This window comes from Sarcophilus harrisii, chromosome 4, assembly GCF_902635505.1.
Source record: "Sarcophilus harrisii chromosome 4, mSarHar1.11, whole genome shotgun sequence".
Taxonomy (NCBI): Eukaryota; Metazoa; Chordata; class Mammalia; order Dasyuromorphia; family Dasyuridae; genus Sarcophilus; species Sarcophilus harrisii.
This window is the reverse complement of record NC_045429.1, coordinates 437,504,960-437,530,374: the sequence shown is the minus strand read 5'-3', so window position 1 is coordinate 437,530,374 and position 25,415 is coordinate 437,504,960. Positions and strand designations below refer to the sequence as shown.

Sequence of the window (25,415 nt, the reverse complement as noted above, 5' to 3'; positions counted from 1 at the left end):
GCCCAGAGGCTGCTTCTCAGGGCTGAGCTAGGCCCAAGGCCCTCCTCCCAGCTCCCCCCCAACCTCCCCGTCGGGACCGACCTCCTGGCCACACGCCGACCGGCCCGAACGAGCTCCTTGGGGGTCGAGGGCAGACTCTGGGCGTGAGTCGCCAGGGCCGCCCGCCCCAGGTCCGGCCTCTGCACTTTATTGGGGGCCACGGTCTGAGCAAGGGGGGGGGTGCGTCCAAGAGATGTTCTTACCGTCTTTATTGCTGGTGACGGGAATATTATGAACAGTTCGCAATTTAAAACAGGACCCCGTGAGCACCTGGAGCTCCACGGAACTCAAGACAAAGGCCTGGAGGTCTGGAAGGGAAGCAGAAGGGGCAGAGGGGTGAGGGGTCGTCACATGGGCCCACTGGGGCTGGCTTCTCCTCCTCTGGGGGGGCATTAGTGAACAAAGAAGAGCAAAGTTCTGGTCCTGGCGCCTGGGAGCGGGAGGGGCAGAGGCTGGGCTGCCCGCACAGGCTGACAGGGGAGGGACAACGGTCCAGGGGCTTCCGTGCCCAGTCTCTTCATTTGTGAAATGAGACGGTCCGAGGTCCTCTCCCGTTCTCAGAAGGGCAAGGACGTAGAGACGGCCCATCGGGAAGAAGGGGGGAGGGGACCCGAGAAAGGGCAGTGGGGTGGATGGGGAGGGGGCTGCTGAATGTGGCTCCCAATCACTATGGGCCCTACTCTTCCTTCGTGAAAGGAACGGAATGGGACCCACCCCACCCTCCTCCTGGGGGCCCAGGGGGGAGGGAAGAGAATGAGAAAGAGGGGAAACAGAGAGAGAGAGGAAGGTGGAGGAGGGAAGGATGAAGAGAATGAGAGAGAGAGAAAGATATGAAGAGAGAGAGATGAATTCAGACAGTCAGAAAGGCAGACAGAGACAGGGAGAGAGACAGGGAGAGAAACAGAGAGAGAGAGAGAGAGAGAGGGGAAGGTGTGGGAGGGAGGGATGAAGAAAGAGTGAGAAAGATTGGAACAAGGAGACAGAGAGAGAAGGGAGAGGAGGGAAGGACAAAGAGAGGGTGTGATCAAAACAAGGAGACAGAGACAGCCAGAGACATACACACACACACAGAGACAGAGAGACAGAAACAGAGACAGAAAAAGAGACAGAGAGAGAGAGACTGACAGAGAGGAAGGTGGGGGGAAAAAAGGAAGGACAAAGAGAGAGTGAGATCAAAACAAAGAGAAAGAGAAAAATAGAGAGAGACAGAGAGGAACAGATACAGAGAGAGATGCAGAGAGATCAAAACAGACAAAGAGAGAGAAACAAAGACAAAGAGTCAAAGAGACAGACAGAGAGAAAAAAAGAGTAGAGGAAGGTGGGGGAGGAAGAGAAGGACACAGAGATTGAAACAGAGAGAGAAACACAGAGGAGGAGGAGAGAAAAGGGGGGCAGGAAGAGAGGGAGCAAGGGAGGGAAGAGAGGGAAGGACAGAAATAGAGCAAAACAAAGAAACAAAGAGAAGCAGAGACAGAGAATCAGAGAGATAGAGAGAAAAAGAGGACAGGAAGGTGTGGAGGGAGGGAAGGATGGAGGGAGACAGAGATGCAGAGAGATCCAAAGAAAGAGACAAACAGAGACAGAAAAAGAGGAGCGGAAGGGAAGAGAAGGAGAGAGAAAGGGAAGGAAGGATGGAGAAAGAGAAACAAAGGGAGAGAATCAGACACAAAGAGAAAGTGAACACGAGAAGCTGAGAGCATATGGGGTGAGGATGCCATCACTACGCCAATGCTGTGGGAGGCCCCGTTGCCTGTGAGAGCCAAACTTTACCTTTCTTCTGCAGCTTCTGAATTGCTTCTCTCCACTCCGACCTCTCATAGTCTGAGGACAGGAGGAACAGGTAGCTCTAGAGAGAGGAGATGGGCACTCGTGGGTGGCTGGGGCTGAGCTCTCCCCAGGGAGCTGGGGGCAAGCAGAACCTGGCCAGGAACCGTGCTCAGAGCTGCCGTCCCCTGGGCGGGGAGTGGGGGCTGCTTCCTCACTGGCTCTGGCTTCATTTTCACCCTGTCCCCGGATTCTCTGCGAGAGAATCCCACCCAGAAGCCTTGGGTTCAAACTGCTGCCTCAGACGCCGGGTGGCCCTAGATGCCCTGGGGCCTCAGTTTCCTCACTAGTCCAGAGGACTAAGTCCTGATGACCTCTAGGGTCCCTTTCAGGAAGCCAGGCTTGACAGAACAGCAGAGGACACTGATTACCCCCTCCCCCCAGTCTCAAAGGGGGCTCCCCAGACAGTTGTCTTTAACCTTAACCCTTCGGTCCCTGCCCCTGCCCCTGCCCCTGGCCATGGCGGTCTGCTCACCTTTCCGTTGCGGTTGTGGATCCGGAAGGGGATTGTTGGAGAATTCAGCAGCAGTAAGAACTCATTCTCAAACATTTTCTTCTTTAACCTCTCAATCGCTCGACTCTGACCTTTGTTGGCTCTCTGTAGGGCACAAAAGGAGGGACCCCAAGTCACCCGGGTTCTTCCCCATTTAGAGCGGTCTGGCAAGAAGAATTCAAATCCTACCTGAAAAACTGACTCCCAGTATGAGCTCAGATGAGCCAGTTCCACTATGGGCCTCAGTTTCCTTATCTAGGGACATGAGGGGCCTGGACAAGACGGCCTCCGAGGTCTCCTCCAGCTCTAGGTCTAGGGTCCCCTGCCACCCCCATGCCCTTCTGCAGGCCAATCAGGTGAGAGATGCTAGCCTGGGCACCTTAATGGGGGAAGCCTTCCCTAGTGCAGAGGGGCCCAGGGCTCCGGAGCCCAGGGAAACAAGGCCTTGGAAACTTTCTGGTGAGGCATCCCCTGTTCCCTGCCACGGTGTTCTCGTTTGTGCTCTTCTTTCCCTCTGGAGCCCCTTCTCCTTGACTTAGTGGAAACTTATTAGTCTGCTCCTGTTTATTTAGAGATCTCAATGCTCCCCCAAGGAGGTTCAAGGACAGAAAGGGCCGGGGGGGGGTGAGCAGTAAAGACTCAGAAACAAATGGGCCCCTTCTTGGGGAATAAAAACACAGGAATAAAACGGAGGGACTGCTGTGTCTTACGCAAGGTGGAGAAACCAGGGACGCAGTTTATGTCATAATAATGATGATGTATTACTGTACACTGCCTCTAAAACCTTTGGCCATCTGTTTATCCCTTTGTTTCCAGGTAAAATTTCCCTTTGCAAACATCCGACCTTGATCCAAGGGGAGGGACGGGGTTGTTCAGACCTAGGCCAGGATGGGCAGGAAGAAGGCGACAGAAATAATTCAAAGTGTAATCATATGGAAAACATGGTCATGGGTTCCAGCCCAAACACATGTTCTAATAACGAATTACTATTTGCACTAACTGAGACCTGGTTGAGATGTTTTTCCATGCACAAATGATGAGATTATAAAGGAAACCAACTGAACTGAAATAGTCACCAAGATAGGTTCTTTCTTTTTCTTTTCTTTTCTTTTTTTTTTAAGTACACAGGCCTGGGTTAAGAACCCTCCTCCCCAGATTCACATTTTCCCTCAGTCTCACTACCCCTTCTCTACCCTAGTTACAGGAGAGAAATCCCGTGCCTTCCCTCCTCTGTTAGGACGTTGCTCTCAGTCTTTCCTTCATCCCCTCTCTCTCCCATAGCCTTAGTTTCTCTTTCTGCACTTTCTCTTTTCCAGTTGCTTATACACATGCTCTGCCAAATTCCGCCAAACCCTTCTAGGCCTGTCCCTTTTGCTCTCCTTCGTCTTCCCTGCTCAACTCGTCTGTACCCAATACTTTCATCTGCTCATTCCTGCTCTCCTGAATGTCTCCTGGTTGGGTTTCTGCTGCAACTACCCTCTAGAGCAGGGGTCCTCAAACTACGGCCGTGGACCAGATGCGGCAGCTGAGGGTGATTATCCCCCTCTCCCAGGGCTATGAAGTTTCTTTATTTAAAGGCCCACAAAACAAAGTTTTTGTTTTTACTATAGTCTGGCCCTCCAACAGTCTGAGAGACAGTGACCTGGCCCCCTATTTAAAAAGTTTGAGGACCTTAGAGACTGCTTGCAGGGGCAACTGGTGGTGCAGTCAGAGTGCTGGCTCTGGAGTCAGGAAGACCCAAATCTGGCCTCAGCCACTTACTAGTTAGTCACTGAATTCCAAATGTCTCCTCACCCCCTACCACTACAAAGCAACAACAGCAACAAAAATCCAAATAAACAAAAAGAAACTGCTAGTTAAGGATGCCAATAATCAAACCCAAAGGCCTCCTCTGCTGCTTTGGCCACCACCTCCTTCTGGGCCTTCTCTTTATACCTCTTGTCACTCAAAGCTTTTGAGCTCTTTACCTTCTTTCCGACCCCTTAATATGGCATTTCGCCTTTTTTCCCCTTCACTCTTGCTCTCTTGGGTATTCTCATTCACTCCCTTAGTTTCTGTGGCCATCTTTAAGTACATGATTCTCATTCTTAGCTCTCCCACCCCTGATCTCTCATCTGAGTTCCAGACTCTCATCACCAACTGCCTCTGGGGCAGGGGCGATTAACCCAGGGTCTAGAGGCTCGAGATTTCAGACAGAATGAGAAGTTGTTTGGGAACAATTGCATCTTTATTTTAGTAATTGGTTATATTTGTAATCCTATGTGGTTTTTTAATGCATTTAAAAAATAGGATTCTGAGAAGGGGGTCTCTGTGACTATAAGAAAGGTCCAGAACTGCCCTCTGGTGTTCCTCCTGGGTGGTCCCAGTGGCAACTCAAAATGCCTTGACTTGCTTTTTTTTTTTAACCTATTTTTCCTTCTGACTTTCCTATTTTTCTGTGGGACACCACTATTTACCCAGTGTCCCTTGTTTATAATCTTGGTGCTTTCTTTGATTCTTCTGTCTTCCTCTTACCTCTTATATCCAGTTATTCACTAAGTCCTATAAATTCTATCCGTACAATCTCCCTAGGACAGCCTCTTTGCCTTCCAGGTTGGCTACATACTCTTTTTCTACCTCCATGCTCCCAATCCACTTTTCAGTGTTTGCTAGAATCGGCTAAAGCCAACTAACACTTTTCCACTCAAAAATCCCCTACTCTAACCCAAGGAGAGTTGAGATACTTCAAACTGGTATGGAAGATCTTCTGCAACTTGTTGCCAATCTACTATTTCTAGCCTTATTTCATATTACTATTAGACTGTGTCCATCCAGTTAATCAACTAAAGGCATTTATTAAGCACCTACTATGTACTAAGGATGCAAAGACAAAATAATCCCTGCCCTCAAGGAGCTTATATTCTGTTGGGAAGATAACATGAAGAATAAACAGATATAGAAGAAATACGATCATTTGGAGTGGAAGACACCCCATTGAAGGTATGGAGAGTAGTGTGAGAAAAGTCTCAGATAAAGATAGAGCTTGAGCTGAGTTTTGGGATTTTACAGGATTGGGAGCAGCAGAGGTGAGAAAGCAGTGCCTTCAATGGGATGAGAGATGAAATGTCCAAGGAACGCCAGATAGGTCAGTTTAGCTGATGGTTGTGAAGAGGAATTAAGTCTGAGCTTGGCGAGGCAGACAGAGACAGTTTGTGAAGGATTCCATGTACCTAAGAAAGGAATTCTCATTGAAATCAGAGGTAATAAGCCACTGGAATTTATTAAGGGGGTGACAGGAGCAGACTGACCCTTCAGAAAAAACAAATCACTCTGGCAGCAATGTGCAAGAAGAATTGGAAGAAGAGAAATCACTTGGTAGACTCCACAAGAGTCCAGGGGAAAGTGTGGCTGCATGAGTGGAAAGAAGGGGACAGAAGCAAGGGCTGTCCACCCCAATCTTCTGCCCCCAGGAATTTCCACCTGGGTCCTGGCTTGCCCATCATGATGGATTCCCACATAAAAAAGCCTCCCTCCCAGGGAGGGAGATCCCTCCCTATCTACCCGAAATACTTTTTTTTATTGGATTAGCAGCACCTCAAAATTCAATTATCTCCCTTTGCTTTTTTTCATTAATTCCCTTGAAATTCTTGACTTTTTGTTCTTCCAAATGAATTTTTAAAATTATTTTTCTAGTCCTATGAAGTAATTTCTTAGCAGTTTGATTGGTAGGGGATTGAAGAAATAGATTAATTTAGACATATTACCATTTTTATTATTTTAGCTCAGTTTATCCATGATATTTTCCCAATTGTTTAAATCTAACTTTATATATGTGAAAAGTGTTTTGTAATTGTGCTAATACTGCATCCAGAAAAAGAACTAAGAAGACTGAATATAAACAACACAAGCTATGTTCACTTTTTTTAAATTTCTCCCATGGTTTTTCCCTTTTACTCTAATTTTTCTCTCCCAATACAATTCATAATGTGTATTAAAAATAAATAAATTTACTAGAAAAAATTTTGCCCATATAGTTGTCTTGGCAGGTAGACTTTCAAATATTTTATATTATCTACAGTTATTTTAAATGGGATTTCTCTTTTTATCTCTTGCTGCAGGGCTTTGTTGGTAACATATAGAAATGTCAATGATTTATGTGGGTTTATTTTATATCTTCCAAGTTTGCTAAAGTTGTTAATTGTTTCTAGTAGTTTTTTTTTTAATTTTAAAGCTTTTAATTTTCAAAATGTAAGCATAGTTTTTAACATTCACTCTTGCAAAACCTTGTGTTCCAAATTTTTTTCTCCCTCCCTTCCCCCCCTCCTTTCTCTAGTAGTTTTTTAAGTTGATTCTTTAAGCTTCTCTAAATATACCATGATCTCATCTGCAAAGAGTGCTAGTTTTGTTTCCTCATTATCTACTCTAATTCCTTTAATTTCTTTTCTTATTGCTAAAGCTAACATTTCTAGTACAATACTGAATAACAGAGGTGAAGATGAGCAACTTTGTTTCACCCCAATCTTACTGGAAATGTTTCTAGTTTATCTCCATTACATATAATGCCTGCTGATGATTTTATATCGATGCTACTTATCACAAAATTCGCCATCTCTATGACTCTCAACATTGTAACTGAATTTCTTTGATGGATTTGGGAGTCAAAGGACTGGGTTTGAATCCCTGCTTAATCAGTGTACACAAAGAGATATGGAGAGCCGAGTTCCAATCCTGCTTTTTTTGTGTGATGCAGAGGAAGTCATTTAAACCTTACTCAGTTTCTTTCGTTCTCTTCCAGCTCCAAATCTCTTTTTCTATGATCTTAGGCAATTCTTACTAAATTGTTCTGGGTTTTCCAGCAATGGTTCTTGGGGTGGGGAGTCACTAGTCTTTCTTACCTCTTTCTGGATTTCACTCTTGAGAGCAGAGATCTTCATCTTCATGTCCTCCAATTCATGGTCTGGGAAGGGGTGCACTTGGGGGCTGGGCTCTGATTCCTCTGGGGAGGGGAAAACCAGGTCGGCCAGTGGGATGTACCACTTACAGTCATACTGTTGGTGTTTCCTGCAGAGAGACGAGGCACAGGAAGCCATGAGCTGGTGAGTGAGCCCCCCTAACAGCATCTCTTGCCAATCAGAATGGCAGGTTGTGAGGTATGATGAGAGGAGGGTGACAGAGTCCCAAGGGCCCAGACATGGAATAAGGGACCTGTTGTCTAAATCCTGGTCTGGTTGCAGAGAGGCAAAAACCCTCTGAGCCTTTACTTTCTCAACTTTCTGAGCCTAGGGACAATGAGTGAAATGGGACTCATCCCCCAAAGCATTCTACAAACCACAAGGCACTGAAGAAAGGTGCGTCATTGCTACTATAAAGGAGTTAGGGTGTGATCCCGGATTTACCTGATGAATCCCTGATCCATGGCTCTGAGCTCAAGAGGGTTTGGGTTCAAATCCTGCCTCTGACACTACTGTGACCTTGGGCAAGGAACAAACTCCCTGGACCCCATTTCTTTATCCATAAAACAAATCATCCAATGATTATCTCCATGGCCTCTGAGGTTCCTCCCATCGCTAGGTCTGAAGCTAGGATTATAGGATCTGTTTGGAGCCTTCAGAGGATGGGCTCCCGTCACAGGTGCTGGCCTAGAAAGGAGACTATAAGCAGCTCTTGGTCTCTTTGTCCTTTCCCCTGTTTAAAGACGGATCAGGGTCTAGCAGAGGTGAATAGGAAGGTAGGGGGAGAGTAGCCTTTTCTTCCCCTAGACCCTGGCAATGGCTGCCTTGGGAGGAGAGCACATGGGGCTCACCCAAAGCTTTCTGAGTATGGATGACAGACAAGAGCTCTTGGGAGTGGGCTTTCTCAGATTAAAAAAATGGCAGCAGCCAGGACACTAAGAGCTGCTGCAGAAGCACATCAATCAATCAATAAGCAATCAATTTCAGTCAACGAGCATCTATTATGTGCCAGGCCCTGGGGATACAAAAAAGAAGAAAAAGGCTCCTGTTCTCAAGGAGATGATATAACCTGTTGGGTCTTGTCTTTTCCTTCTATGTGATCTCAAGAGCTCATGGAAAATATTTCTGGGCCCTAACTTCCTGTGTAAAAGAGAGAAATTCACTTTCTCTCTCTCTCTCTCTCTCTCTCTCTCTCTCTCTCTCTCTCTCTCTCTCTCTCTCTCTCTCTTTCCCTCCCTCCCTCTCTCTCCCTCCCCCCCTCCCTTCCTCCTTCCTTCTCTCCCTCCCTCTTTGTCTCTCCCTGATTTTCTCTCTCTTTTCTCCTTCCCTTCTCTTCTCTTCTCTTCTCTTCTCTTCTCTTCTCTTCTCTTCTCTTCTCTTCTCTTCTCTTCTCTCTCTAACTTAATTTTTCTTGAGGATTTTCATTTTCATTAGGGTGGGAGATCTATTTTTTTCACAACTTGACTTTTATAAAAATGTTTTGCATAACTTCACAAGTGGTTTCTTAATTGTGGGTGGGGATAAGGGAGAGAACTTAAAAATTTTAAAAACAAATATAAAAAAGTTTTGTTTCGAATGTAACTGGGGAAAAATATTAAATAAACAAAAGCTTTTAAATTTAAAACAACTAAAAGAGAGATAGTGTTATATCAAAATTTAGCCTTCTAGGAGAGAAGAAGATTTCCTGGGCAGTGTCAGTCTTTGTGGGTAACCGCAAGTTTAAAAGTTTGGGGACTTGATTTTCTAGAGAAACAAATGGGGATTTCCTGATATAGCCAACTACTTGAGGAAAGAATCACACCAGTCTGGCTGGGCCCCTCCCTTTCAAGTTTAGTTATCTTTTTAGGGGAATTTGTCAGATATATGAGTATTTTATGTGTTTCTGTGTCTAAGTGAGCCCAGTGTCTTCTGCATTTTCTGGACATTGAAATGAAGGCCGTCCTACCTCATATACATTGTTGCTACCTTGAGGACCTTTACAGGAGCAAGGATCTTATTACTAATAATATTTAGGGAGACCTAAACATAAGGTGTGGGCAGTGGATAGAGAACCAGCCTTGGAGTCAGAGACTGAGTTCAAATCTGGCCCTGGACACTTACTGGCTGTGTGACCCTGGGCATTTCACTTTCACCCTATTTGCCTCAGTTTCCTCACCTGTAAAGTGAGCTAGAGAAGAAAATGGCAAACCCTTCCATAAAACTCCAAATGGGTCAGGAAGAGTCAGATATGACTGAAAAACAACTGAACAACATATAAGGTGTGCCTAACATCCATGTTGAAGATTTCCTTTAGAGTAAACTGCAGTTGGGGAGTAAGAAAATAATTTTCAGGGGGCAGCTGGGGGGTACAGTGGGTGGAACACCAGCTCTGGAGTCAGGAGTACCTGAGTTCAGTCATTGGCTGTGTGATGCTGGAAATTCACTTAACCTCACGGGCTTGCAAAAAAAACCCAAAACAACAAAAAAGAAAAGAATTATCCCTTCAGGATTTGATCGTTTGATCCCAGAGGCTTTGTGGAGTTTGGAGCATGAGGTTAAATTACCAGAATGATGTACCCTGTGCCTAGCACTGGTCTGAGGTGTGTGTGTGTGTGTGTGTGTGTGTGTGTGTGAGAGAGAGAGAGAGAGAGAGAGAGAGAGAGAGAGAGTGTGTGTGTGTGTGTGCAAGAAGAGTCACGAAAGAAATGGAAATCGCCACAATCCTCATGGAATTTACAGCTTAATTATTAGGAGGAGGAAACCTTTAGAGAACTCCCCAGATGTTCCGTGCGGGAGGGGAGCCTGGGATGGGACACTGGTCACCGTACCCAAAACGCCCTCCCCCCCCCCCCCCCCCCCCCCCACAGCAGTGCAGGAACTCCCTCCAGGCTTGGAGACTCTAGCCTGTCTGGAGGATGTTCTGAGAGAGAGCCGACCCAGAAGCATCAATGTCCTGAAAGCCCCCAAGACTCCTGAGTCACACACGGCCTGGCCCTGGGACCCTCTGGGCCTCTGAGGGTGACATCCTGGAGCAACAGGCTCTTGGACTGAATGATTCCTCCCCTAACCGTGGCTAGCAAAGTCACCAGAAACCGAGGCCCGTGGAGCAACGGGGACCAGCGAGAGACTTTGGTGAAACTTCCCTGGTGGATAGGGGGGCCGTGGTCTGGAAGGGCCCCTTTGAGTTCAGACCCTGGGAGAGTAGAGATGGGGCAGAGGAGGAGCAGTAGGTTTGGGTCGAAGGGGGAGAGGAGCCCGCTGCACCTGTTCTGCCAAGGCCAAAGGGTGACTGACCCCCGAAATGGGGGATGGCTCTTGACAAATCTGTGCTCTGAAAATTTACTTTCTTTAAGGGATGGTGAAGGGATCTCAGGGACCACAAATGTCAACCTCCTTTTTTTTTTTTTTTTACAGACGGGGAAACTGAGGCCCATGAAGGGGAAGGACTTGCCTACGGTTGCTCAGTCCAATCCACAGCACCGTGGTTCCCCCTCAAAGCAAGAGTAACAAAGTGAACCTGTCTGGGGTTCACTGAGAAGAAGGGGGAATTTAGCCCAAGACCACAGGGGCTGCCACCCAGTAAAGATCAAGGGCAGACCTTTCCTGGCCTGGGGCCATTCCTGGATAGCTCACCTCCGATCATACCCTTCTGCCCCCTGACCGCTCAGCCTGCTCTGTCTTGGGGATGGTTTATAATCAATGTGCCATCATGGATCAATAGTTGGGCTTGAACATGGGTTCACATGCACGTGTCTCCAACATTTACCACCTGAATGAGTGGGCAAGTCATCCATGACCCAGAGCTCCCGGCTTCCTTCCTTATCAGGTGGGGATGGTGAAAGCCGCCCTGGCTGTGTTGGGGAGACTATCTGCAGGCCTTAAAAGGTGTCCTGTCCATGGGAGTCAGGGGGATACCCACTCATCTGACCCTGTCTCTGGCCTCCTGGGGTTCAGGGAAAGGGAGAGAGAAAGAGAGAGAGAGCAGGCTCCCCCTTCCCAGAGCTCAGCCGTGACCTGGGGTGCAGGCACATGGCAGGAAATGGGGCAAGCATGCAACTGCGACTTAAAAATTAAGTGAAGACTAAAAATAAAGAAAAAGAAACGAGAGAATTGGATCAGAAAGCTCTGAAGGGCCTGCTGGCCTAACCCCTTTATTTATGTCACCTTGTTTCCTTGGGGCTCAGTTTCCCCTTCTGAAGAAGGAGGGATTGACTTGGGGACTCCCAGCTCCAGCTATAGGGTCCCTAGGTCTGCTCCTTCCTCTCCAACCTTCCTTCTGGTCCACGGACAACGCATCTAGGTCAATTATGGATTTCTTGGGCCATTATAATTGGGCACATCTTGTTTCTCCAGTTGGATCTGGGGGCCTTTGGGGCTCCAAACACACCGAGTTTTTCCCGTGCCTGCTGCGGGCCTGGCCAGTGCTGGGCACAAAGTGGGCGCGCCATAAACCAGAGAAGACTCACCTGTATGTGTCACCTGATGTGTCCCGCCCTCCCCCACTGCTCCCTCCCACCCCTCTGTCCCTGCCCCCCTCACCCCACAGACGTCTTCTTCAGCTTGGCACACAGTAGGACGTCCGTGAAGAGGAAAACGTGTCGAAGCTTCCTCGAACTCTCGGCCATCTCCACAAGGAACCCATCCTTCACCAGCTGCCGGGTCTGGTGGGAGACAGCGGCAAGCCAGCCCCACTCAGAGGGGTGCTACTGGGGGATCGGCTAGGGGAATGGGGTGGGGGGCTAGTGCTGGAACCCTCATCCCGGAGAAGGGTGGGATCTTCCTGCCTGAGCCGAGGGAAGCCTCCAGGGGCTCTGCATGGAACCAAACCCATCTTCCAGGACTCTTCCCTGCTCCAAGGCTGCTCTTGTTCTAGCTTTGCTTCAGGAAGGGCAGATCCCTACTAATGGTGTCCCCCTTCAGCTCAGACCGGATTCCCAGGAGTGTTTTTAACATGGACGGACCCCCGCTCCTTCCTGGCCGCTCCGGGCCGCCCAAGCACTTGCGTCTCTGTGTTCGGCTCCCAGACTCCCTGCCTCCCTCTGCAGCACTTTTTGCCTCCCAGACCCATTCTCAGAATCAGAAATGGGGTCTTGGACCCATAATTATTTAACTGAATGGAGAGTACAAAGAGATCCAATTACACCGGCTTCATTATCCATGTATACCATTGATCAACCTTGAAATGTACCATTGATCAGCCACTGAAATACTGTTTTCAAGGTCTAGTGGTATTTATTACGCTTGATAAAATTTTTTTTTACAAATTCTTATTTATAAGAGTATAAAAAAGCACGTTCACAGACTCTAAGCTAAGACCTCTGCTTTAGAGGAGGGCTCTCAGTTCTGGGGTGCAGCCACACACCCCCAATCCCGAGGCGGCCCGAAGCATTGGAGGCTCTTGGGTTTTCGCCTGCAATGACCTTGGGGCCAGAGCTCGGCCAGAAGTGGAGCCGTCCATTTACCGCCATGTTTACGAGGCAGAGGTGAGCAAGCTGGGGCCGGTCCTTATGAGTGGCGTGACCCTGGGCTTGTCACAGTTTCCTCATCTGTAGAATGGGGACCTGGATTCAATAGCTCTAGGATCGTAATACTGAGTCATAAAATTAGACCCAAGCCTTCCATTCTCTCAGGATTGTTGCTGCAAGTTTCTAGCTATCCAGGAAAGGCTGTCATGCTGGGACACTGGACCGAAGCCGGTTAACACAGGGGGTGAGAAAGGGAGGGCCAAGAGAGAATCTGCTATGGGCTGGGCCCTCTGAGAGGTGCTCACCTCTCCCTTGGGGGTAGTGACTGCAGTCCGGCGGGGGTCAATGTCCTCATTGATGCTGGACAGGAAGTTCTGGGAGATCCGCAGGGCATCCTGGAGCAACGGGTAGTCAGGATGGTCCACTGGTGTGTGCTTGAGGAGGTCCTGCGGGGAGGATCCGGAGGGGAGGGCTGAAGGCTTCCAGAGGCCACCTCCCCTCCTGGAGACTCCGCTCCAGGACAGCCCCCTTCAAGGGCGAGAGAGCCTCTCTGCCCCTCAGAGTCCCCCTGGACGGCATCTCTGTATTGCCGAGGAACAGTGCAGACCATCCCCCTCCCCCAGTCCCATTCCCTGCGACAGGCAGGAAATGGAGAGCGAGGGAGAGCAGGGGACACTGGGTGAGGAGTAAATTGCCGTCCTTCTGAGCGAGGGGAGCATTTGGCCCAACGTCAGGCTGGGTGGCCAAGTTATATTTAGGCCCAAGGCTGGTTGGCATGGTTACCTTGGGCCAAGCAGGCGCAGTTGGGGCCAGGGACCCTCTGCCCAGCTCCCCAGATCAGCCGTTCTGGACACCACGCAGCCTTTGCAGCTCCGAAGCCTTCCTCCCTTGGACCCGGCTGCCCAGCTCCCTCCATCCCCTCCCATGTCCAGGCCGGTACTCACGTGCAGGACGAGGGTGCTCCGCGTGACACGGTCAATGGGCTTGTAAAGCAGCGCTGGATGGAGAGTTTGGGGGCAGAGGAAGGAAAGAACACAGGGGAGACGTCAGAGGCAAACAGGGACCCCACAATGCTTTGTGCCCGGTGGGATGTGGCAGGCAGAGGGCCAAGGAGCCCCCTTCCTGATCTCACACGAGCAGGGATTCTCCCCAGTGACTCCCCCCACGGTCCATTGTCCTCTTGGCCCCAGGAAGTGGTTCACGGATGCCCTTCTTGCTCCCGACCTCCTGGAATCATTGCATCTGAGCTGGAAGGGCCCCCCTAAAAACCCCCATTCCCCCATTCAGTTTTCCAACTCAACAAACACTAGGCATTCTTATCAAAGAGTCTGTTAACATTTAAGTGCCCACTCCGTGCCAGTTTCTGTGCTGAGCCCGTAACCCTGAGAGAAACCGCATGGTTCTGACGGAGGCTAAGGGGCTCAAGGAATTGGAAACCTCTGACCCTGCTCTGGGGGAACCGCCACAACTCCCACCGGCGGCTCTGAGAACACAGCGAATCACCCCCGCCCCTTAAAGGCCTGAAAGCAGCCTGCTCAGCCCCCGCCTTCTGTAGCTGATGTTCTGAACCCACAAATAGAACTTTACATTTAACTCGAGCTCACAGGAGCCCACCTTGTGTAGGAAGCTGACCTCGATGTCTCCCCCTGGATCCGGCCTCCCCCTGTCCAGCCAGTGCCAGCCCTTCACACGCTTCATAGGGCACGTTACGGGCCGGCAGGAGGCACGGCCACCCTGCCCACACAGAATGGCTGCTCCATCCCCGTCCCCTTCTTCCACGCTGCCCAAGGTAAGCCCCTCACAGTCAGGAGTGCCAGCCCCCTGTCCCTACCCTGGGCCCATCTCCTTGTGGAGAAGAGCCTGTGGCACTGAGGCTCCTGGAAAGGAGGGGGACACAGCAGGAGGCACAGAGGGGCAGGAGAAACGCTTCTGGACTTAGACAAAGGACAACTGGGGAGGGAGGAGGAAGGATGCTGGAGGACATCCTGACCCTGGGAACCCACTCAAGCCTCCGCTTCAGGCTGGGCACGGCCAATCTGAGCACTCCCCTGTCTCAATGCTCTCTCGATCTGGCCAGCAGACAAAGACGGCTGGGTTTCAATGGAGGCAGGTGGAGGCGGCAGCTGGTAGCCGAGTGTGCCAGTGTTTCCCAACTACTAATTAAAAACCCATTTCCCTCAAAAAATAGCCGTACCCTCTTCTCTCTCCCCGAGAGGGTCCAACCAATACCAACTCCAGATTTTAGGTCTCTCAAGGCAGAAAAATCTTCTTGGAGAGATAAGAGCCATGGTTCGGATCCTAGACATCTGGATGGTCTCCCTGGGAAGGGGCCCGGGGGTCTCAGTTCTGCAGTCTTCAGCCCGACCTTTGCCAGCACCCCCACCCCCTGACAAACAGCCTTCGCTATTCGCTAAGCAGAAAATAGTTTCCCTAGCCTCAGATGTAGGCTCCCAGCAGACCCCCGTGGGGGGCAATCTGTTCCTCACAAGCACAGGTGAAGTTCTCAAGCAGGGCGGCAGGGAGGTCCGGAGAGCCATCGGCAGCCTTCACTTGGCTCCCCTTCTGTCCCTGCCGTCGGTACTTTTGGTTCCAATGTCTATCGGAGTCTTTCCTGGCAATGCTTGGGCTGGGCCGCAGGGGCTGTGGCAGGTTTGGAGCACCCAGGCAAGCCGGGAAGAGACAGAGACGGACCGACACGGATTCCAGCAGGACATTGGGCGTCCCATCCCACCCCAGAGACATAGGGTCACAAATGGGGGCTGAGCGGAGGGACCTTGGGACAAAGAAGTGGAAACTAAGGAGGTGCCCCCAACTGGGGAATGGCTGAACCGATTATGGTCTGTGAGTGAGATGAGAGATGATGGCACTGTGAGGAGTCTTGAAAGGGAGGGATAGTCTCAGAGAAACTCACTGGGAACTGAGGCAGAGTGAAAGGCGTAGAGCTGGGAAGGCAATGAGAATGATCGTATAAATCAGTAACAGACAAAAGACCTTGAGAGACTTAAGAACTCTGATCAATACAGTGACCGGCCTCAGGAGACTCATGCTGAAAGACGTCACCCAGAGAGACCTGGCTCAAGCTCCAAGGGAGGCATGGATTGTTGGACACGGCTAGCTGCAGATCTGTTTTGCTTGTCTTTGCATATCTGCTACAAGGGTTTGTCTTTGTTCCCCTTCCCCTCCATGGGGAAGTGGGAAAGTGAATAAATTTTTATTCACTGGAGAAAATGTTTTTCTTCCTTTCTTCCTTCTTTCCTTTTTTCCTTCCTTCTTTCCTTCCTTCCTTTCTTTTCCTTCCCTCTTTCCTTTCTTTTCCTTTCTTCCTTCTTTCTTTCCTTCTTTCCTTCTCTCCTTCCCTTTATTCTTTGTACCCTCCCTCCCTCCCTCCCTTCCTTCCTTCCTTCTGTCACTTAGTTGAGCTTCTTCATTTTACAAATGGGGAAACTAAGGCCCAGAGAGAATTTGCCTGGTCACAAGTAAGCGACAGAAGCAATAGCCTTTCATGGCACTAACCTGCCTCTGGCAGATACCAGGATGAAGAGGAGAGGAGAGCTAGGAGGAGTAACAGGAGACCCAGGCCAGAGGGAACTGCCCTCCCGTCCCAGGTCCAGGGAATGCTGATGCTGCACTTTCAAGCCTTGGGTCCCAGGGGGAAGAGGTTTTTGACTAATCCTGCCGGCTTTCAGTTGCTAGAGAGACATCTGCACAATGAAGGGTCTGGTTTCAGAGGGTTATTAATACCACTGTTGCTCCCCCCTAGAGACTGCTGGGCTTGAAAGACCAATGAACCAAGACCCAAAATCTTTACTTCACGCCTGGGGGAGGGATGGGGTCAGACCCAAACCACAGCAGCTGTGCTGTGGGCACATTAAGGAGCCCAAGAAGTTATGGGGAAGACAGCAAGGGGAGAAGGACCAGCTGCCTGGTTCTCGGGACACCAGCAGACACGGGGTACGCTGTGAGTATGGCGTCAGTGGTCTCCCATCCATTCTCCAGAGCAAATACAGGTCCCTTTTAGAGCTCAACGCCTTCTCCTGGGGAGATGAGAACGACTCCATTCTCAGCAGTTCCAGCCTCTCCACCTGTTCTGGGGAAACCAACCTTCCTTCTACACATGGTTTATTCCACTTTTCCCACTTGCAAATCAAGAGATCTGCATGATACTCCCATTTCCTGGGATAACTCTTGCACCATGCTACCATGCCCTGCCTCCCTTCCCTCTTCAATCTTTCTGCCCCTTCCTCCTTTCAGGAAGCCTTCCCAGAAGGGACAGGAACAGGCCAGTCAGACAGCCCGAAGACCATTCATCCTTTCTGCAAAGGGAGACTAAAAAGCCAAAAAGACAGGACGGGCTCCATTCATCTTGGAGGGGTCTCTTTCAGCCAATCATTAGGGGAGGGATCCATCTGGCACTTGCCCATGAATCTCTCCCAGGGAACCAACTTGGTAAAATCCACCAGTGAGAAGAACCTGGAAACACCACTACCATCCATCCACCCAACTAACACACTTCCTTTGGGGCATCGTTTCATTAAGCTGACAATTAATAAACATTTATTAAACACCTACTGAGTGCACAGCACTGTGACAGGCACTGAGAGAAATTCAAAATTTAGACGAGACAGAGAACGTGACTTTATTATCTTCCTCTCCAACCCTTCCTCTGAACTTAAAGGGTACCGTCATCTTCCTTGTCATCCAGATTCACAACTTAAGAATTATGGTTACTCTTCCACATAGTTTGTATCCGATCAGTCGGCAAGTCTTGTGATTTACACATTAATCAGCCATCAAGCAATAATTAAGCACTAGCTGTGTGCCAGCACTGTGTTAAGTGGCTGGGGATACTAGTGTAAAGGATGAAAAATGAACCTTTCCAATTGATACGGTGAGAACTGTCTTGGCTCTGGAGTTGGAGGAAGGGGATGCAAGTTCTGCCTCTGTGACCTAGGATAAGACCAAACTTTCCTAACTAACTATCTTCCTAATTAAGTAAACTCAGTTTCCTCCTCTGAGGTCCTTTCCAAGTTCTAGGTCTCTGACCCAGCAGCCAAATTCAGGCCCTCACCTGGACCACTGGAGTAGTCTCCTGATCTCCCATCTATGGCTTTACCAGTCTATCCTTCACACAATTATCAAAGTGACAGTTCCAGCTGTGTCACTCCCTAGCTCAATAATCTCCAGTAGCTCCCTACTACTTCAACGATCAAATTCAAACTCTTGCTTTGCTTTTAAAGCCCATCACTACCTAGACTCCCGCCTGTCTCTACAGCCTTGTGACACGGGACTCCCCTCCCCTCACTCTTTGTTCAGCCTACAGTCCATACGATGATGTATCTGCCATCTTGTCTTTGCACAGTCCACCCTCCAAGCTTAGAGCATTTTCTTTTCAAATCTTCCCAGAATGCCCAATTCCCTTCAAAGCTCTGTTCAAATGCTGCTTCCCAGACAGAACTTTTCCTGATCTCCTCTCACCCTGCAACCCAACAATGACCTTCTATTTACTTTGGATATACACAGATCATTTGGTCTTCTCAGCTGACCATAAGCTCCTCGAGGGCTCAAATGCTTTCCCTTTCGTCTCTGCAGCCCCAATGCCCAGCACATAGCAGGTGCACTTAATAAAACCCTTGCTGATGGACGGGCCAGTAAAAGAAGGGACTGAGACTCCAGGAGAGACGATTTCATGTGGAGAATCAGAGAGCAAAGTCCTCTGTGGGATCAGAGAGAGGAGGGAGGCTTAGACTCAGGAATGAGGGAGAGAAGCCCCTTAGAGTCACAGAACCTGGTGCCATTCCCCAAATCCCAGCCCAGTCTCGGACCTGAAACGAAAGGGAATGCTATGAGGTCAAGGAGGAAGTTCTGAAACTGCAGGCCTTGCTCTGGCCCACAATCCTTGCCCCTTGTCAGTGAGAAGGAGGAAAATTAGGGAAATACAGGATTGGGGTTCGGTCCCCAGACTCAGCCACTGCTGAGGAGCAGATTGAGTGGGGGCAAAGCCCAAGAGTACCCGACTTCTGTGCCAAATACAGCACTTCCCATGGGGCCCTGGACCCGAGCACTTTTGCCTGTGAGAATGGGAGGACAGGGCATAGAGTGGGCTTCCTAGAGGATCCCAGAGAGCTGGGAATGACCTCAGAGGCACTCTGGGACATCTCCCTCATTCTGGACACAAAGTCCAGGGTGGGGAAGCTAATAGCCTCAGGCCATTAGAGAAGATGCAGAGCCGGGATCTGAACCCAGGACTTTGGACACCAAATCCAATGTTCTTTCCCCAGGAGTCAGGGAATGAATTTGGCTCTTTGAGCCTGGAGACAACGAGTGACTCCTCTTCCCCTATATGATTTATTGTCCCAAGTACTTCTCCCCTAGCTGGAGAAGAGCAGTATGGGCTTGGCAAGGTCCCTGCTGAAATGATAGTGATGCCATGGGGATGGCACCCAGAGACCCTGAAATGCTTATGGGAAAAGGGATATAAATCCCACTATTTGCTCCAACAAATATCTTCAGTGTTTGTCTATCTCTCTCTCTTTCCCTCTCCTTTCCTCCTTGCCTTCCCCCATGTGTCTGTTTCTCTTTCTGTCTGTTTTTCCCTCCCTCTCCTCCTGCTTTTTCCCTTTCCTCCCTCCTTCCCTCTCTCTGTTTCCCCCTCCCTCCTTCCCCTTCTGCCTCCTTCCATGTTTCTCTCTCTGTCTCTCTTTCTCTCCCCTCCCTCTTTTCTTCTCTCCCTCACTACCCTCCTGCCTCAACCCTCAAGACAATGAATGTAATTCTGGGTTCCCAGGGACTTGTGGGACAAACTAACGGAAAGGGGATACTGGAGAAATGGAGGGCATGAGGGGGGAGGGTTCCTTGGAGGACACCCTGGATCGGGAAGATCTAAGTCCAAAACCGCTCCTGTGACGCTGGGCAAACCACTGGTTGCTGCGTGCCTCAGTTTCCCATTTTATAAAGTGGGGGCGTTTGGGTTCTGAGTCCCATCTGGCTCTTGCTCCAGGATCCTGTGACCCCCGAGCCCTCGGCTTCCTCAGTTCCCCCAACTTATCCGCTGTTACAGGGCAGCACAAAGAAAGAAGCCCACATCCCCAGCCGGCTCTGCCCTCCTCCCCACCGAGCGCAGCGCAGACCGTGCCCAAGGCACTTCTAGGTTCGGAGGGCATGGCACGCCAGCTGCCAGGAGCACCCGCCTCCTCCAGGTGAGGGTCTCTCCATTGTGCCGGGCATGTCCCCACCCCTGTCCTGCTCCCCCGACCGACAAGACCTTTAGCTTGTCTCCGACCGCCTGGGGGTCCCTGGGAGCTTCTGGGAGGCCGCCCCACTCTCTGCCCCCTCCCCGTGCTGTCATTCGGAGGAGAGAAGCCAGCCCAAGGCACCATGTGAGCTCCCGTGCACACAATACCCTGGCAGCCCAGCCTTTCTTCTCCTGGGAAACAAAGAAGCTTCCAATTCCCCTCTCCCGAAGCCCGTGGCACACGCCCCTCCGGCCTGGGGTCCCCGGCCTCGGCCCCCAGACCCGCGCCGACCCTCCCGCCGCCTCTCTCCGGCCCACGGGGTCCCCGGTCCGGCGCCAGGTCCCGCTTTTCCTCTGTGTCCCTCACAGCCGCTTCTGAAAGTTCCCCCGAATCCCGTCCGAGCCTCCCCTTCCTTCCAGACCCCGGGGACGGAGCAGGGCATCTCAGTGCTCCGGCCGGCGGCGGCTCCCTGCCTGCGGAGGGGGGCGGGTGCCGGGGAGAGGGACCGCTCCAGACGCCCCCAGCCCAGCCCCCGGCCCCATCACAGCCCACCCCCACCGGCAGCGGGCTCCGAGCGGCGGCCGGAGTTACCGTAGGTGCAGTTACAGCACAGCCGGATGATCAAGAGGATCTCCATGGCCACCTTTTCCGCAGGGTGCCCCAACAGCCATGTCTCCCCGCCCGGCCGGCCCCTCGGTGGGCGAGCCGCCCGCGCCCCTCCGCCGCCCGCCGGGCACAGCGGCGACCCCGGCGCAGCCTCCGGAGCCCGACCGCCGCCGCTGCCGCCGAGCAGGCGAGTGAGCGCAGGGGAGCCGGCGGAGAAGGGGGAGGGGAGATGGAAATGAAGGGCTGGGGAGGGGGAGGGGGGAGCCGGAGGGAGCCGGGCCATCACTGACATCCCGAGGAGGAGCCGGAGCACGCCGGCCCATTCTCACAAGTGGGAGCTCGTGCGCGCACACACCCCCCAGAAGCACTCACACGCCCCAGCACGCTCGGCAGCACGTGGGCTCGGCCCAGACAAAGAACCGAACCACTCCCCCTTCCCCCAAGTACCTTCCATGGTGATGGACGTGTGGCTGTCCTTGGAGTCCTTGGGGGCTTTGACTTTGAGCTCCTGCGGGGGAAAGAGAGACTCGCTGACCAACGCCCCCTCCCTCCCTCGCTGCCCTCCAGAGCAATTGTTTAATGGTCTGGGTGAAAATGTTTTAATCCTGGCTTTTCTTTCTTTTAAAGCCTCCACTTAGCCGATGCAGCTCGGTCCGAGGCGAATCTGACTCAATCCCACTGCCTGGGCCAGCGGGGTCTCCGCTGTAGAGGTGGTTCGAGAGGCCCCTTTGAGTCCCAAACAAGGGAGGTGGGGCAGGGGTCTCTCTCAGCTCGTGAGCCTGCGAAGTTTCCCCTTCCGAACCTCAGTCTCCTCATCTGTATAATGGATCACCTTCTGTTCCAGATCCCTGAGCGTAAGTCCCCACTAGGGTATGTTGGTATGAACCTAGATCCTCCAAAGCAGAATCCCGGCTGGTCCTGAAATTGTGGGACCGGAAAGGAGCGTGGAGGCCGCTGGTTCAGTTCTCTTAGAGAAGTGTCTGGGACCAGATCTGAACTCGGGGCTGGTGCTCTAACCGCTGCCCCATCTAGCAAACCGCACCTCCCCCCACCCCCATGTCTTTTCTTTACAGAACAGGAAACGAAGGGAAGAGATTTGCCCAATGAGCCCCAGTGACTCCAGAGTCACACTGAGTGCCCAGGGAAATGCCAGCCGGAAGATTTATGGGACTGCCTCCTCTTGGGGGGGGGGAGACTGCCCCGACAGAAGAAATCGCAGATCCCCGAGATACTGAAGAATTCTTTTGGAAACAAGAGCGGAAGCAGGAGGGGCAAGAGAAAACAGTGGTCTGAAGGGGGTGAACGGGTGCCCTTTAAAAATACGGGTTTCCCCCAGAGTCCAAAACAACCAAAAAGGGCCCCTAGCAACCAGAACCTCTAAAACTGAGGAAAACTCCGAGCTTGGGGACATGGCGAGTGGGGTCAGGAAGGCCCTTTCTAAGGGAGACTCCAAGCAGGGGCAGCTCCATCTCGCTACCACACAAGTCTTGATACTTTTAACCCAAAGTTCGCTATCAGGACAGACTCGTTTTGTTCCAATGAAATTCCTGCTTCTTCTCCTCCCTCCAGGGGCCAAGAAATAAAAGAGAGCAGAGCTTTGGAGCTGGAAATGCCCGTGGAGGCCGTCGCTATCCAGCCGCTCCTAGGGAGGTCAAGGCTCTCTCCCGGGATCACAGAGGTCAGAGGAGCATGGACTGAAGGTCTTAGAGGCTATAAATCTAATCCAAATCCTTCAATGTTCCAAAACAGAGCGAGGGCCAGGAAAGTTACCTCGATCCCTGAGGTAAGGGGGGCTGGGGCTCAGTGGCACACTATGCACAGGCTCTAGACATGGTTTGGGAATTCGGGATGATGGACCAGAAGTTCGGAGACCTGGGTTCAAATACTGCCTCTGCTTTGCTTGTACTGACTGGGTGATCAGGAGCAAGTGACCCTAAGAGTAAGGAAGCTCTTACTTGCTTCCAGGGCTAACTCTATAATCCCATCTTATCCCCCATGGCACTTAACTTCCTGGTTTCCCCTACTTTTATTGCTTACCTCAAACAGGGTTCATTGTGAGGAAAGTCTATAATTTATAAGCTTTAGGATCACAGATTTAGGACCAGGAGGAACCTTAAAATTCATCTTCAAGAACACTTTTATTTTTACAGAATAGGAAACTGAGGCGCAGGGAGGTTGGCCCATAGAAGTGCAATTCAAACTTGGGTCCTGCAACGCCAAGTTCAGTTCTCATTCCATCACACTGAAAGTGCTGGAGAAAGGAGCTTACTTATGATCTGACTGAGGATGATGATGGGCAGCTGGCTTTTCTGTCCTATTACAGGAGAATTGTCAGAGGTGGACCGAGCTGCCAAGTGTCCCTAGCAAGAAGGGCCTGAATTGTTCCTGCCCCAAGTCTCCATTCCCCCCAGTCTGATGGGCAGCCCTAGGGGAGGGTGGGAGGCCGGAGTAGCTCTCACCTTGAGATACTGGGCAAGCTGACCCTCTGGGCTCGTGCTGGGGAAGATTGCAGGGGCCTGCCTATCTGATCCAAATCCCCTTTGTCAGCCTTTGTGGCTGTCACAGAGCACCGGGCTCTGCAGCCCTCAGCTCGAGCCCTCAAGGATGATGGGACTGTCTGAAATTAGAGCTGAAAGGTGATCCCTGAGTATTAGTAGATGAAGGCCTAAAATTTGGGCTGAGGAGGAGGGGGACAGGTGGAGAGGGAAAGGACAAAGGGTCAGGGCATCAAATGCTTCCCTCAGCATCCTTCAAGAGGCTGGAGAGCACTGGAAGCAGCCCTGGGGGACCAAGCCAGCCCAGGATCCGTGAAGCTCTGGCCAGCTACTGAAACACTCTCCATGGAGGGGAGGGAGACCGGGTTGTAGGGACTCGCTCTTCTAGCTCCAAGCTGTTTCTAGAGAGAAAGAGAGACTAGCAATGGAGCTTCTCTAGAAAAGCAGGAACTCACACTGCCTTCCCTGGGACTCTACCCTCTCAGAGTCCCTGGAGAATGATCATTCCCAGCAGCCTCAGCCTGGAAGTATGAAATCACTCTGACAGCCCAGGAGAAGAGTCTAATTACAGTAATTAAGTGGCAGAGCAGAGCAGAAAGCACCAATGAGTCAGGGAGAAGGGACTGTCGCCACATGGCTACCCCTGGCAGGCAGCCCTCAGGCCCGAGCTTGGCCTTGGGAACGGATGTGTGGGTGTGCCAGTGTAAGTGGCAACTGGGGGCACTGGGCATTAAACTGAGGGCCCTTACTTCCCAAGGAAGGCAGGAGGGGGTCCCAAAACACAGGACAAATTTAGAGAGATGGAGAGGACCCTCCCCGCCTTTTAGAGAGGAAAAACTCAGTCTGGGGAAAAACAGTTTCTTCAAGGTTATACAGGGATTTGGACCCAGATGACATTGTGCCAGCTCTTATAGATACTGCTCAAAAAGGCTTCCTGGGCACATGTGGGAAGGCCCCGGAGCTGTTCCATGAGCAGGGAAAGTACAGAGCATGGAATTATGGACTTGGAGACCCTGGGAGGGACTAAGGCAATCTTAGGACACTGCCTTCCCCAGGATCTCACAGCTGCTTAAGAGTCAGAGGCAAGATCTGAGCCTTGTCTCTCCCGTCCTAAAGTCGCTGCCTTTTGGAACCAAGAACTCCAAAGGACTTTCAGCTCCCATTAGCTGTAAACTTGGGAAGGTCGGTTGGTCCTTCTGTGCCTCAGATCCCTCACCTATAAAAACGAGCAAAGGGTCCCACAGACTGTAAAGCTCAAGCAAAAGGTGATGCTCCCTGGGAGAGCGAGCCCTTATCTCACCAACTTGTCTGACTCAGAGAGAAGTGAAGGGACAAATTCTCATCTTCCAAGCTGTAAAATCATCCTGTGGGAGCAGCACCCGCCCCTGTGATCCTGAGGTCACTCACCCCAAGCTTTGGACTCATGGGCTATAAAAGTGGAATGTTATCAGACAGGGGAGACGTCCTGCAGACCTCCTACTATCTCTGGCAGCCTTTCTGGGCTTGGGTTATTGAAGATGCTGATAGAATGCATAAAGTGCACTGCAAGCAGAGACCTGGGTTCAAACACTACCCCGGACACTCAGTAGTGTCTGGGTTATGGGACTGTGTCTGAGTCTCAGTAGTGTCTGAGTGATGGGACTCGGTGCATTTTCCTGAGGCTTAGGAATATGAGGAGGTTGGAGCAGATGGTTGCTAGGGTCTCTTCCAACTCTGCCAGTGGGGTCCATGACTCAAGCCATGAGCACCCACCATGTTCCACAGGGGGCACCTGGCTGGCTGAGCTGCCTCTGACTGTGTCACTGCTCCCCACATCCATTAATCCATCACCCCTGAAGAGAATGGAAGTGTCGGCATTGGGTGGATCAGGGTCAAATCTCAGGGAGCTCGGTGCACTTGGAGGCAGCCCCAGCCAGCTCCTCCTGCCCAAGAGGAAGCCGGAGCTCTTCCAACTAAGATCCCTAGTTCCCTTCCCCCAATGGCTCCATTCTGAACTTCACCCACCTGAGCTCCCTTTCCCAGGTGGCCCTGCCGTCTGCCCTGCAGCTTGGCCCTCTCTGGGTGTTGTCTCTCTGAACGTAGCTGGGTCACTTTTCTATTTCTGCTCTCAGCCCCCAACACTGCTTGGTTTGTCTTGAGTGTTCCATCCTTGCTTTCCCATTACGGCCATGGCCCTTTCTGGCCCCCGAGGCAGAGGAAGGCCTGAGTGTGGGTCCTGGATCTCTTTGGGATTTCGGAGGAACCACTAACCAGGCAACTCTGATTCTGTCCAAACTTTGAGAGTGACCATTTCCCAAGTCAGTCAGATTCCCCGGCAGGGTTCTGGACTCAGGGATTTTCTGTTCTCTTTG

The 25,415-nt window shown here is 51.2% G+C and overlaps 1 protein-coding gene across 6 annotated transcripts in view; it reads right to left on the bottom strand.

Annotated features, from left to right (window-relative positions):
• Nucleotides 1-25,415, bottom strand: part of ABR (ABR activator of RhoGEF and GTPase) — a 271,256-nt gene that overhangs the window by 59,328 nt on the left and 186,513 nt on the right. For all 6 annotated transcript variants that reach the window (XM_031967754.1, XM_031967756.1, XM_023503698.2 and 3 more), the window contains 8 exons: nt 21,017-21,077; nt 13,676-13,728; nt 13,037-13,177; nt 11,806-11,927; nt 7,231-7,396; nt 2,339-2,461; nt 1,810-1,885; nt 243-347 (listed from right to left, as the gene is read on the bottom strand). In XM_031967754.1, the coding sequence (XP_031823614.1) occupies nt 243-347; nt 1,810-1,885; nt 2,339-2,461; nt 7,231-7,396; nt 11,806-11,927; nt 13,037-13,177; nt 13,676-13,728; nt 21,017-21,077 (847 nt within the window). The remainder of the gene's footprint in view (nt 1-242; nt 348-1,809; nt 1,886-2,338; nt 2,462-7,230; nt 7,397-11,805; nt 11,928-13,036; nt 13,178-13,675; nt 13,729-21,016; nt 21,078-25,415) is intronic.